The sequence below is a fragment of the Nelumbo nucifera genome, chromosome 4, assembly GCF_055504915.1.
Source record: "Nelumbo nucifera cultivar China Antique chromosome 4, China Antique-T2T, whole genome shotgun sequence".
NCBI lineage: Eukaryota > Viridiplantae > Streptophyta > Magnoliopsida > Proteales > Nelumbonaceae > Nelumbo > Nelumbo nucifera.
This window is the reverse complement of record NC_142652.1, coordinates 84,957,303-84,970,917: the sequence shown is the minus strand read 5'-3', so window position 1 is coordinate 84,970,917 and position 13,615 is coordinate 84,957,303. Positions and strand designations below refer to the sequence as shown.

Here is a 13,615-nt window from a genome sequence, read left to right as displayed (position 1 = left end):
TAAGTCATTTGTGTGCTCTGATGTCACCTTCTTTGAATCAGTTCCTTTTTTCTCAGATGTTGTGGTTTCTTCTCCTTCCTTCGTAGTTCCTCTTCCCGTCCCTGTTGCAGATCCCCTTCCCGTGGCTCCCATTCCTGCTGCAGATTCACATCCCATGCCAGTTACTACTGAGAGGCCGCCAATCACACAAGTGTATACCCACAGAAGAGCATCGGCCCCTCCTCCAACTCAGCCCTTGTCGGCAAATCCTGCTATTACTTCTTCTCCCTCAGATCTTGATCTTCCTATTGCTCTGCGGAAAGGTAAACGTATTTGTACTTCTCATCCTATCTCACACTATGTTTCAGTTGCTCACCTTTTTGCTTCTCATCCCAACTTTATATCATTGCTCTCATCTGTTTCCATTCCCAAGACTGTCCAGGAAGCCCTTACCTCCCCAGGGTGGCGGCAAGCCATGGAAGAACTCTCTGCTCTACAACACAATGAAGTCACTGCTCTTCCTCCTGGTAAGCATGTTGTTGGGTGTAAGTGGGTCTACACAATGAAGTATCTTCCAGATGGCAGTGTGGAGCAATTGAAGGCCAGGTTAGTGGCTAAGGGCTATTCTCAACTGTATGGTGTGGACTATATGGAGACACTTTCTCCTGTGGCTAAGATTGGTTCAGTTCGGGTGTTGATTTCAATAGCTGCTATGTATGATTGGCCTCTTGTACAACTTGACATCAAAAATGCTTTCCTACATGGTGATCTCATTGAGGAAGTATATATGGAGCAACCACCAGGGTTTGTTGCTCAGGGGGAGGATGGTAAGGTTTGTAGACTCAAAAAGGCAATTTATGGACTGAAACAATCTCCACGTGCTTGGTTTGGCAGGTTCAGTGAAGTGGGGAAAGACTTCGGGATGAAACAGTGTCAGGTAGACCATTCTATGTTCAGCCATGACTCAAAAGATGGGAAAATCTTGCTAGTGGTGTATGTGGATGATATTGTCACAACTGGGAGTGACAGTAACAGAATCGACAGGTTGAAGAAATTCCTACAAGACCACTTCAATACGAAAGTTTTGGGTAAGCTGAAGTACTTCCTGGGAATAAAGGTTGCAAGGTCAAAACATGGAATTAACTTATGTCAGAGAAAATATGTTCTTGACCTACTTGAAGAAACAGGGTTGTTAGGTGCTAAACCAGTAGAGACTCCTATGGAACTCAATGCCAAGTTGAGTGTTGATGCAGGTGAAGAGTTTGATGATCCTGGAAGATACAGGAGGTTGGTGGGAAAGTTGAACTACTTGACCATTACCTGACCAAATATATCATTTTCCGTGAGTATGGTGAGTCAGTTTATGCAACATCCTCGGATTCCTCATTGGGAAGCAGTTCTAAGGATTGTTAGGTACCTGAAGGGTGCTCCAGGTCGTGGTTTGCTATACCGAAGTGGAGGGACCCTTGATATAGTAGGGTACACATATGCTGATTGGGCTGGTTCCATATTAGACAGGAGATCAACTACAGGGTATTGTACATTCCTTGGTGGCAATCTTGTAACTTGGAAGAGCAAGAAACAAACAGTGGTGGCAAGGAGTAGTGCAGAAGCTGAGTATAGGGCTATGACTCATACCACATGTGAACTAGTATGGTTGAAGAACTTGCTACAAGAGATGGCGTTCTCAGTTGATAAACCCATGAAACTATACTGTGATAACCAAGCTGTTGTTCACATCTCTTCCAACCCTGTCTTCCATGAGAGAACTAAGCATATTGAGGTTGATTGTCACTTCTTAAGAGAGAAAGTGATAAGTGGAGTGATAACCACATCTCATGTGAGCTCAGGAAATCAGCGGGCAGATCTCTTTACAAAGGGATTGTCTCGGGGCAGAGTAGATTATATTTGTGACAAGTTGGAACTATATGACATATACTCTCCAGCTTGAGGGGGAGTGTTAGAATACACGAATCAGAGGTATTTTGGTCATTTTGGTTTATCTGTTTGAGAGTGAAAGGTCTATTTTATTTTAAGTTTAAGTTATGTGTCCCATCTTTCATGAGGGACAATATGGTCTTTCTTGTAACTCTATTATTTGAAATAAATACAAGTGGGTCGGCCAGGGAGGACTGATTTTTCTTCTTCCTAATATGGCCAAACCCTTCTTCTCTTCTTCTTCTTCTTCTTCTTCTTCTTCTTCTCTACTTTAACCTAGAATCGAATATTGTTTTCTTACATTTCTAAACAGTCCTTTCTTCTCAAAAGGTTGTTTTTCTTCTATTGCATATGTGACAAGCTAGGACTATATGATATATACTCTCTAGCTTGAGGGGGAGTGTTAGGATCGACAGTACAAGGTTAGTTAAGTCATTTGTCTGTCTAATTAAAGTTGAATAGTCTGTTTGGTCTAAGTTTTAGTTGTGTGTCCCATACTTAATGAGGGACAATATTGTCTTTTGTAATCCAACACATAGAGTATAAATACAAAGTGGGTTGGCTGGGTGAAGTGACTTTTTTTCTCCTAGACCGAACCCTTCTCCTCTCTCTTTCTTCTTCTTCTTCTTCTTCTTCTTCTTCTTCTTCTTCTTCTTTTTCTTCTTCTTACCCGGAATTAAACTAGGGTTAATCGATATATTCACAACACCATTTGGTAAAAAAGCACAAATTTCATCCTTCTTTAGATTATGGCTCCTAAGAAAAAACAAGTGGCTCACATCGTGGAGCAGGAACTCAACAACAAAACACAAGAAGAGGTGGCAAAGTTGAGAAGACAAGTAGATGCACTTGCTCAAGAGTTGAAATCGCTATGTTCTCGTTCTGAAACAAGGGATAGCATCTCTGACGCAAGTGCCTCCACCCGTAGTCGTTCCTTTTCATCATCAAGGCAAGCATCCAGGTCAGATGTAGTTACGAGTGGTGACTAGAAGCAATGTTAAATGGGTTTCAATATTGAGATCCCAAAGTTTCATGGAGGTTTCTCTACTCGGCAAGCAACCAAACTAGTTGTATTGCGAGTGGTGATTAGAAGCGATGAGAAACAGATCTCAAGTTTGAGTTCCCAGAGTTTCACGGAGGTATAGCCCCAAATAAATTCATGGAATGGAGTTCCATGGAAGAGTTATCAGTTTCAGATCTGAGGGTAAAATCAAATCTTATGACTTTGTTGATTGCTTTAATATTGTTGAGAATTGTAACGAAAATCTTACGTGGCCATTCTCCTCAATAATATCTATTGAAAAGAAACTTATTGATTGGAACAAACCTCCAATCTATCATGAAGAACCCATTGCTTAGGAGGAATATGTTATTCTTCATAATGAATTTCAAGATGACGGGATAATAGTTATCATGTCGAAGGCTTTGACAACATTGTCTTCATACAAGTCTATGAAGCTCCATATTGGCATGCATTTTTGCAATGTTTAGAATGGTCAGTAAAGGAGGAATTGAATTATTTGAAGATTAAGAAATATGGTCAAAGGTTAAGAGATGTAATGAAGAAATATCAGTTCGTATTGAAGGTTTACATTATCAATTATCTATCAGAGGGTTAGAAACAAAGAAGCACAATGGAAGTGCAACAACATATGTTGGCGACCTCTTAAATGGTAACATGAACCGGGTTGGATTCTCTCCAATCCGGGGTGGATGATGTAGTAGGGGATTTGGCCCAACCGAGTAAACATTTACTAGGTTAGCTTCCGATGACTCAACTCAGCTCATATTTACCAAGATAGCATCAATGGAGGAATTTTGTATCTATCTATCTTGGTTTGCATTTACCAAGTTAGCATTACAGTGGGATTTCCAAATTTGTATTCGATTAGGACTTTCTTTTTTGAAGAGATTTAATAGGATTATAATAAGGAGTATTTTATTAGATTAGGAAATTTCCTTATAGGAGGCATAAGGGTGTAAAGAAGTCTATATAAAGAGTAAGTAGGGTAAAACTAGGGGAGTTTTGGTTGATTTTCTCTCAAGTATTCAGTGAAGAGTTGTTCTTCTTGTTTATTTCGACTTTGGTTCTTTTCTTTGAAGCTTCTCTAAACATGATTTGTTTTCCAATATGTGCCACTTCCTCATGGCTCCACCCCCACCTGAACCCATGATGCACGAAATAGCAAAGAGTTTTGATCTGAAAATTATTCTTTTTAGTGATGTTCAATTATTCCTTTCTTCCATTTTTTCATGTTAATCATTTTATACTAATTTATTAAAATTTTTTATTTGATAAGAAAAGTTGTGTCAACAATCATCTAATGGAAGCATCCAACCTATGCAGAATGATCTGAAAGAAATCCCTTTTTTATTTCCTGGTGTTTAGCCAGAGGGAAGGAGCAGTGGATGATTTTTTTTTAAGAGGTGACTAATGGAAGATATTACAGCCTCCACTAATTACTGAACAAGGGACATTACATGCTTCTAGGGAGTAGGGACAGCTGTTACTATATTATTTGGTTAGTAGAAATGTGAGCTAAATGCTGTATTCAAAGTAGAGAAGTGAAGAAGAAAACCACTGGTATGCTGGATAATGTCGAACTGAACTGCCCAGTTGACCAGCTATTATTTATATTTGAATGTAGTACAATGATACAAGAATTTACTGGAATGCCCCTAATTAGTGATGGGACACCCAATTAACTTAAAAACATTAAACAGGCTTAGGCCCATTAACCCAGGCCTAGTTACAGGATAACTTAACTCAAGTATGGGCTAATAAGACTCTTATCAACCGAACACTCATACAAAGAAACTTCATTCTAACATTCTAACACTCCCCCTCAAGCTAAGCATGGATATCAATCATGTTTAGCTTGCCAAGTAGGTCTCTGAACTTTGTTGCTGTCAGTCCTTTAGTCAATACATCTGCAATTTGCATCTCAGATGGTGTATAGGGTACACAGAGTTCTCCTGAAACAATTCTCTCTCTGACAAAGTGTCGGTCAATTTCAATATGTTTTGTCCGGTCATGCTGCACGGGATTGTTGGCAATGATGATAGCTGCTTTATTATCACAATACAGCCTGAGAGGGCCCTCAGCCTTAATACCAAGCTTGTTAAGAAGAGTTTTGAGCCATAAGAGTTCAGCAACCCCGTGTGCCATAGCTCGGTATTCTGCTTCTACACTTGATCTAGCCACCACATTCTGCTTCTTACTGCGCCATGTGACCAAGTTCCCTCCTAAGAATGTACAGTAACTTGAGGTTGATTTTCTGTCTCCAATAGAACCAGCCCAAACTGCATCAGTGTAGGCTTCAATTTCAAGTTTGTTGCTTTTCCTAAATAGGATTCCTTTCCCTGGGCAAGTCTTTAAGTACCTAAGAATTCTTTCCACTGCTCTCATATGAGGGGTCTTTGGCGAGTGCATGAATTGACTGACAACATGCACTGCATAGGCAATGTCTGGCCGAGTAAGGGATAAGTATATCAGCTTTCCTACCAATTTTTGGTACCTCTCTTTATCACAGTATTCCTCACCCATTGATTCTTGTAGTCCATGGTTCGGTTCTATTGGGGTGTTCGCTGGCCTACATCCCATCATGCCTGTTTCCTGTAGGAGATCTAGCACATATTTCCACTGACATATGTAGATTCCTTCTCTTGATCTAGCAACTTCAATCCCAATAAAATATCTCAGATTTCCCAGGTCTTTGATCTCAAATTCTGAAGCTAAGAACTCTTTCAGCCTCGTCATCTTTTCCAAGTCATTTCCGGTGATCACCATGTCATCCACATAAACAATGAGTGTTGTAAGTTTGTCATCCTGTCTCCTTGTAAACAATGTGTGGTCTGCACTACTTTGAGTGTACCCTACTTTCTTCATAGCCATACAAAGTCTCTCGAACCATGCCCGGGGAGACTGCTTCAAACCATATAATGCTTTCCTTAGTTTACATACCTTCTTTCCAACATCATAGCCTAGTGGGGGTTCCATGAATACCTCTTCACGAAGATCACCATTTAGGAAGGCATTCTTCACATCTAGCTGATGGAGTTCCCAAGATAAATTTGTTGCTAGTGATAGTAGGACCCGGATTGTGTTGAGCTTTGCTACTGGGGCAAAGGTTTCTTTGTAGTCAATTCTTTCCTTTTGTGTAAATCCCTTTGCCACAAGTCTAGCCTTATACCTTTCAATTGACCCATCTTCCCTGTGCTTTACTATGAATACCCACTTGCACCCAACAGTGCCTTTCCCCTCTGGCAGGTCAACCAATTCCCACGTTTTTGCTTTCATCTCTTCATTCATGGCTTCTTTCCACCTTGGATCAGATGCTGCCTCTGAGTACCTGGAAGGGACACGAACAGAGGAAAGAGTAGACACAAAGGAGTGGTAGGCAGGAGATAAGTGTGAATAAGAAACAAAATCAGCTATGGGATGCCAGGTAGTACAAGAACGAACAAGCTTATGGAGAGCAATAGGAAGATCCAAATCTGAAGTGTGTGGGTCAGAATTACTTTGGATTGCAGAGACAGATTGATCTGAGTTCAATTGGTTGTAATCATGAGATTGAGGGCCCTTCTTTCTTCTGCTGTATGTAAGTATCTCTTTCTCTTGCCTGCTGGAGCCTTCAGGAGCATCTGCTGTATCAAGAGATGTAACTGGCACAGTGGGAGCCTCACTAGGTTGACCCGAAATGTCACAGCTAGGAATAGTGGAAGGTGATGAAAGGGGTACAAAAAAGAAAGGAGGATGAGAATCCTCTTCCACCCCACTTGTCTCCCCCTGAAGAGGATTCTGAGAAAACTGGAAATAGGGTTGAGACTCAAAAAAAACTACATCTCTAGTGACATACTTTCTCTTGGAGACAGGATCATAACACTTGTACCCCTTTTGTGTAGGAGAGTACCCCAGAAATATTCCCTTTGTAGCCTTGGGATCCAGCTTGGTTTTCTTTGGATCCTTCACATGTATGAAGCATGTACAGCCAAAAACCCGTCGGGGGAAGAGAAAATTCTGGAAGAGTGGGACACAAAACAGAGAAAGGGGTCTTCATACCCAATACCTTAGATGGCATCTGATTTATCAGGTATGATGCAATGAGTATAGCTTGAGACCAATATTGCTTGGGCACTTTGTGCTGGAAGAGTAGAGCTCGAGTTGTCTCCAAGAGGTGCCTGTTCTTGCGCTCAGCAACCCCATTTTGCTGTGCTGGTTTTGCTGGGGGCTTCGAAGCTGCTGTTGTAGGGAAGCTCTCCCCCTTTCGGCTAGGACTAGGACTGCTGAAATCAGTCCTCAACTAGGTCTGTCCTATACAGACCTCACTTAGTAGCCAAATAGCTACTATCTTGCTGAAGAAGAAGCTAGTAGGACATCCACTTCTGGGCCTTACCTCCCTTGAGCCCTACAAACAAGGGAAACCCTATGTTCGAATCTACCTTGTTCTCTTACAACCCTGTTTTTTTTCAGCAACCCAGAGAAGAAGAAATGAGAAAAGAGCAGCAAAAGAAGAGAGAGTAGAAGCTGGTGTGCTAGCTGAAACCCTAGGTTCGAATCAACTCTGATACCATGTGAGCTGAATGCTATATTCGAAGTAGAGAAGTGAAGAAGAAAACCACTGGTATGCTGGATAATGTCGAACTGAACTGCCCAGTCGACCAGCTATTATTTATATTTGAATGTAGTACAATGATACAAGAATTTACTGGAATGCCCCTGATTAGTGATGGGACACCCAGTTAACTTAAAAACATTAAACAGGCTTAGGCCCATTAACCCAGGCCCAGTTACAGTATAACTTAACTTAAGTATGGGCTAATAAGACTCTTATCAGCCGAACACTCATACAAAGAGACTTCATTCTAACATTCTAACAGAAAGGTTACTAAGAGATCTGCACTCGTCTAAAAAGGTGTGGGTTGCTTGGACTTCTCTACTAGGCTTTGTTATGGATTTATCATTTATCTTATCTGACTGCCCTAAATAGCAAGTTAGTCTTTGGATCAAATTCTCTGCTCCTTTATGATCAAGAATTCCATGCTAGAATTGGTTCTTTCCCTAGGTCTTGTGCAACTCATGTGTTTTATCTTTTCAAAATAGCAATACGATTTAATCTAGATGTTGTTACAACACATACTGAATCCTAACAAGGTGCACTATGGTCATCCACATTGTACATCCAGTATTCATGTGATGTTCCTGAGTCACTAGCACCTTAAATTCTTTGCGTAGGTGTAACACTGGTGCCTTTGGTGAACTGTCATAGGTAAGATCAAGGAGTACCACGTCATTCTAAACCATTGGGTTACATAAATACTTTTAAGAAACTTTGGCAAATCTTCTGTCCTCTGGCTAGTTGCAGAGACTTGAGATCAAATCCCTTTGTCACCAAGGTTTGGGGAGTTAAAAAAATGCTTCTAAGAAACTAAACATCAATTAAAAGTAATGGAAAACAGTTTGAAGTTATTATCGGTCCTTCATGATGGACTGCATCTTCAGTTCATCAAATTAACAGATGCCTGGTAACGTTTGTTTTATTTCTAACACTGTTAAAGCCAACATTAAAGTCAAGAAGTCGTACCTACTGCAGACTTGGGTTGATATGAGAATCTGACAAAACCTAGTTGCATAGTACATGAGGGTAATTTCTTGATCTTTCCTTTTGAAAAATTAAAAGCACTCATTTATTTTGAATTATGGAATTAGAGTTTGTAACCTTGAGGTTGTCTATTCTTGAACTTCTGACAGAAAATACTACTCAATATATATTTGATGGAAATCATATATGAGTATGTTTGATTGCCCTTTGAGCTTTCAAAGGTATACTGATTACCTCCGCATTACTTTTAGTATTTGGATAAACATAGATAAAATGTTCATGAATGGCATCTTGGCAATAAATCCGATTGAAATATGAGGAAGTAGAGAAGAGAAGGGAAGAGAAGAGAAGAAGAAAGAAAGGAAGAAGAAAAGATTCGGACCAGTGGAACAGTGCTGGCGGCACCAGATTCTATTATATTATATAGGGCGGCAGAAATAAGAAGGGAAAAGACTCTTGTGCCCCTGCTGTAAGTGAGTACAATAACAGAAAATAAAAAAAGGCTTTAACTAGCCAAACAGACTCTTAACACAAATAACTAAATCATTTCAACATGGCATAAGTTTTAAGGAAATGAGGCTTATTGAGACTAATTCACAACAATTCATTTTCTTCCTTACATGTTTACTAGAAATATATTTTCCACCCAAGAGTTTTTTAAAAAAAATGGAAGTTGAAAGAAATATGGTTTGGCTAATGGAGAAATACATCTGATGCATGGATAAAAATCAGGAAACTTGCTGGTGCCTAGTAGAACATACAAGTGGGAAACTAAAATCTCCTCAGCATGCATATTATACATAAAAGCATGTGGATGCACCACATCTGTGTAAATCTAGCCATATACCCTAAAGGTTACTTGTTGTTGATGTACCAATTCAATATAAACCCCAAGGTTTTTTGTTCATATTTTAACCTTGCTTTCTTACTCTTTAAAAGGTTCCTTGCAGCTTCCTCATTACTGTCAACTTTATCCTTCTACTTGTTTCCCACATCAGCGTTTCTGTCATAATCTGGTTCACTTTCTGGCAATTATTCTTTAAATGATTGTTGTGCTTGTTTTTTTTCCTTACTGCCTTAGTGCCCTTTTCAGTTGTTTCCGTGACGGTGTGTGCATATCCATAACCAAGAGTGGAGCATGCCTAGTTTGCATTTATGCTTGAGGGTGGGGAAGAGGGGACATGCTTATTATGTTGTTCTTTTCCTCCCTCATTTCTTCTAAACTGGAGTTTGTCTGGAGTTGCTGTTTTAGTTATTGTGTTGATGATATATTCGTAACCTAGCTATTAACATTGATAATAATGGATGTTGCAGCTTGTTATCGATTACAATGATCTAATGAACATTCCCTTTGTCAGAGACTGGTTAAAAGAGGCAAGTATAAATGCTGCCAGAGTAAGGTAATGTTATTTTGTTCTATCATATTTGACAATTACGTAAAGATTTGTCCCTGATAATCACATCTATTGACAGGGGACATATTTCTTGTTTCAGGACCGATTCAAGTGGGGAGGTAGCAAACCAGTTCCTTTTCATTCCTGGAGTTTTTCCCAAGATACCAGGCCGCTTTTACTATCTGTTTGGGAAACCAGTTGAAACAAAGGGAAGAGTGGAAATTCTGAAGGATAGAAAGAAAGCTAGCGAGTTGTACTTGCAGATAAAATCTGAAGTTGAAAGCATGATGTCCTATCTGATAAAGAAGCGAGAGGAGGACCCATACAGGGGCATCATACAAAGGGCTATCTATAGAGCTATTTCAGCTCCAATGGATCAAGTCCCCACATTTAAACTATGATCTATTACATATATATAAACCATGGTTAAGTTGGTACAGAAAATGCAATTCTATGCTCGTTTCGTGCATATGAAAATAATTGAAACTATTTATACATGATAAGCCCAGTCCCTAGGTCAATCTAATCCTTGTAAAGTTATGTGGCTGTTTCCTAAATATCCAGTTAGATCACTACTCTGCTGATTTAAGTTTCAATCAACCACCATGTTGCCACCCTTATTGCATACCTAATGCTTTATTTTAAACTTGATAGATGCTCCAATTTTTTTTTTTTTTTTTGTATTTAAATTTTAATGTATTGTTCAGTTCAAAAATGGCTATATTGCGATATTTTGAATTCTGGTACAATCTGCCAACATTGACAGGGAATCATGAAGGTGTAAGAATAAAACAAATCGCTCTTCTAGTTATATAGTTTCCAATTTACTGATGTCTTGTGCCTTATGTTTAGCAGAATTGTTTGGCAATTCACGATTTCAACCATTGCCTCCAAAGTCCTCTCTCATCATGAAGCAAGTCTCCTTCTGAGCACCCTATTTCACATGGATTCTGTTCAATTTGACAAAGATTTTTTGGTCCATAATTCCATATATCAAGATCCAAAGGATTTATTTCTTTTTCTTTGTGCTTTTTATACTTCATCCGTTTGATCAATCAGAAGGAGAAGATCCTCTTGGTTTGGGACAATCTGATCAAGTGCATGGACATGACCGCTTAGGCTTTGGAACCTAAATTTGTGTACATATATATAAGCAATCTAATCAGACTCGACCAGGTGAAAAACCGAAAAGCTCACTGAGTAATGGTTTATACTGTTTAAATGTTAGTTAACCGTCCAATCCATGAAAACTGTAAAAGAAAATTGGGATTCGGGACCCATAACGGAATTCGGATGGACTCCCCACATAATGCGCCCCACAGGCAACCCCACTATCCATCCCCCCTAGGCCCCTGGTGTAGGCAACATCTTCTAGTACATTTCATGGGGAGATGTTCCCAATTCATAGGAGGGATGGGCTATGGGGAGCCCATCTTGTCACAAGTGACCATTTCACCGCGCCTAAAAGTGCCATCATCATGCTTGCATGTGCCATCAAGTGTGTCTTAGGTGAGGCAATGCATGTATTTTGCATGAGGGGAATGTCAATGGCAATATCATAATTATGTAGTATGATTTTTCACTATTTTGACGTTTATTTCTGTCACTCCCCCAAAAGCTTAACTTATTTTTTGAAGGGAGATAAGTAGTTGAGTGAACTAAGAACATGTAAAGGTCAAGCACGAAGTTTCGTTGACACTAAACTATGTGCTTGTGCTTGCCACCAATTTATGCAATACAAAGAACCTTTTGACTAATTTGTGTGTCATAGTTGTTGCATTTGTTGTTTGTTGCTTTGTTTCGTAGGCTTTTTCAACACAATCAAGCGTTGCATGGGGCTCCATCAACTAGCCTCATGATAGTTGGTATCAGAGCCAGAGCTTGCTACACGCCACGAACCAAGCATGTGACTCTTGACGGTAGTGATGCCATGAAGAACACTCAACACCTTAAGGAAAATGATGCACCTGAAGACGACCCTAGCAAGGATAAGGCCCCAAAGGGTTGAGCATCAAAATCTAGCAAGTGCAAGAAATCCACGAATAGGCTCGCCAACATTGACACCCACATGCTACACTATGAAGTAACAATGGGTGAGACACGTGATCGAGTGGAGGAGCTTCACCTCACCATGGAGAGAGTCGAACCCGCAATTGTAGAGTTAGAGGGGCGCTTGAATGATGCCCTGGAGGAAGTGCACGATGTGATGAATGGAACCCTCAATGAGGTCTTGAGCACCTCGTGTCAACAAGAAACAAGCTCTTCACAATCAAACATTCAAGACACGCTTGACAAATTTCAAGCATGGTGAGGTGGAAGCGAACCATGAAATCGGCAAGGTGGAAGCGAACCATGTCCACATCCTTGGCCGTTCGGGCCCAACTTGATGTAATGAAGGAAGAATGGGCAACCATGAAATCGGCCATGTGCACCTCAACAAACATGTAGGCCCAACTAGATGAGATTAAGGGGGGTGTAACATTTTAAGGAGAACAGTTACCAATTTGGCAATACCTGCAACGATATTCACTCCTACCCACATAAAGATTCAAGAGTCAACTCCTTACTCAAGCACACACGATGCACGTGAGCGTGACAACTTCTTGTGGTAGATGGATCAATACTTTTCAGTAACAAATCTTAATGATGAAAGAACCAAAATCCGCACTGCATCAATGTATTTAGCTGATATTGTTATGTTGTGGTGGCATAGGAGATGTGGAGATATTGAGCATGGCACGTGCACCATTGACACTTGGACCAAGTTCAAAAGAGAACTAAAGAGACAGTTCTACTCGAAGAACGTAGAATACCTGGTCCGTAGGAAGCTGAAAGGACTTTGACATAAGAACTCACGCCATGAGTACGTCAAGGAGTTTTCAACTCTCACACTTGAGATCATTGACATGTCAGAAAAGGACATACTCTTCAATTTCATGGATGGTCTACAACCATGGGCGGAAGTAGAACTTCAACAACGAAATGTTCAAGATCTTGGATCAGCCATGGTCATAGCTGAGCAACTCACTGAAATGAGAATATCAGATGACGAAAAGCCTCCAAGTCCAAGTGCCATGGACTTGAGGAGGGGAGAATGACAATCAAAACCCTCACGAGAGAAGTAGCCACACTACAATAAGCTAGCCGAGTATCAAAAAGGGAAGAAGCCGGAGGAGACTACAACACTTACAAATACAGGAGGCCAGCTACCCCATCAAAACCATGCTTCATTTGCAATGAGATGCACTGAACTAGAAACTGCCCTACAAGGAAAAAACTTAATGCCCTCATCGCCAAGCTCAATGATGATGAACAAAACGACGAGGACAGGCATACTCTGGCGCCAAGAGTTGGCGCCCTCCAACTAATCAATGCCCTAGTAAAGAAAGAGGCCACACCTTAGTAGCCCAACAAGGCCCACAATGGGCTCAAATATGTTGACATTACCCTCGATGGGAGGCTGACTCAAGCCCTAGTAGACACGGGCACAACACATAACTTCATTTCACTCGCTGAGGCCAAGCGGCTCAACTTGGCTACCTCTAAACAGGTGGGGTGGATTAAAGCGATAAACTCTGGTGCCAAGACAGTGGAAGGCATGGCTCATGAAGTAGAACTCCAAGTACGGCCATGGAAGGGAAGCATCAACTTATTTGTGGTACCCTTGGACGATTTCCAAGTTGTCCTCAGAATGGAGTTCCT

The 13,615-nt window shown here is 40.5% G+C and overlaps 1 protein-coding gene across 2 annotated transcripts in view; it reads left to right on the top strand.

The window, feature by feature from the left end:
- Positions 1 to 10,722, top strand: part of LOC104585974 (phytyl ester synthase 1, chloroplastic) — a 120,382-nt gene extending 109,660 nt beyond the window's left edge. The window contains exons 12-13 of one of the 2 annotated variants that reach the window (XM_010243043.3): positions 9,834 to 9,919; positions 10,014 to 10,722. In XM_010243043.3, coding sequence (XP_010241345.1) covers positions 9,834 to 9,919; positions 10,014 to 10,314 — 387 coding nt within the window. In that variant the 3' untranslated portion in view covers positions 10,315 to 10,722. The remainder of the gene's footprint in view (positions 1 to 9,833; positions 9,920 to 10,013) is intronic. The other variant, XM_088886626.1, reaches the window with a different exon arrangement.
- Positions 10,723 to 13,615: the final 2,893 nt, after the last annotated feature.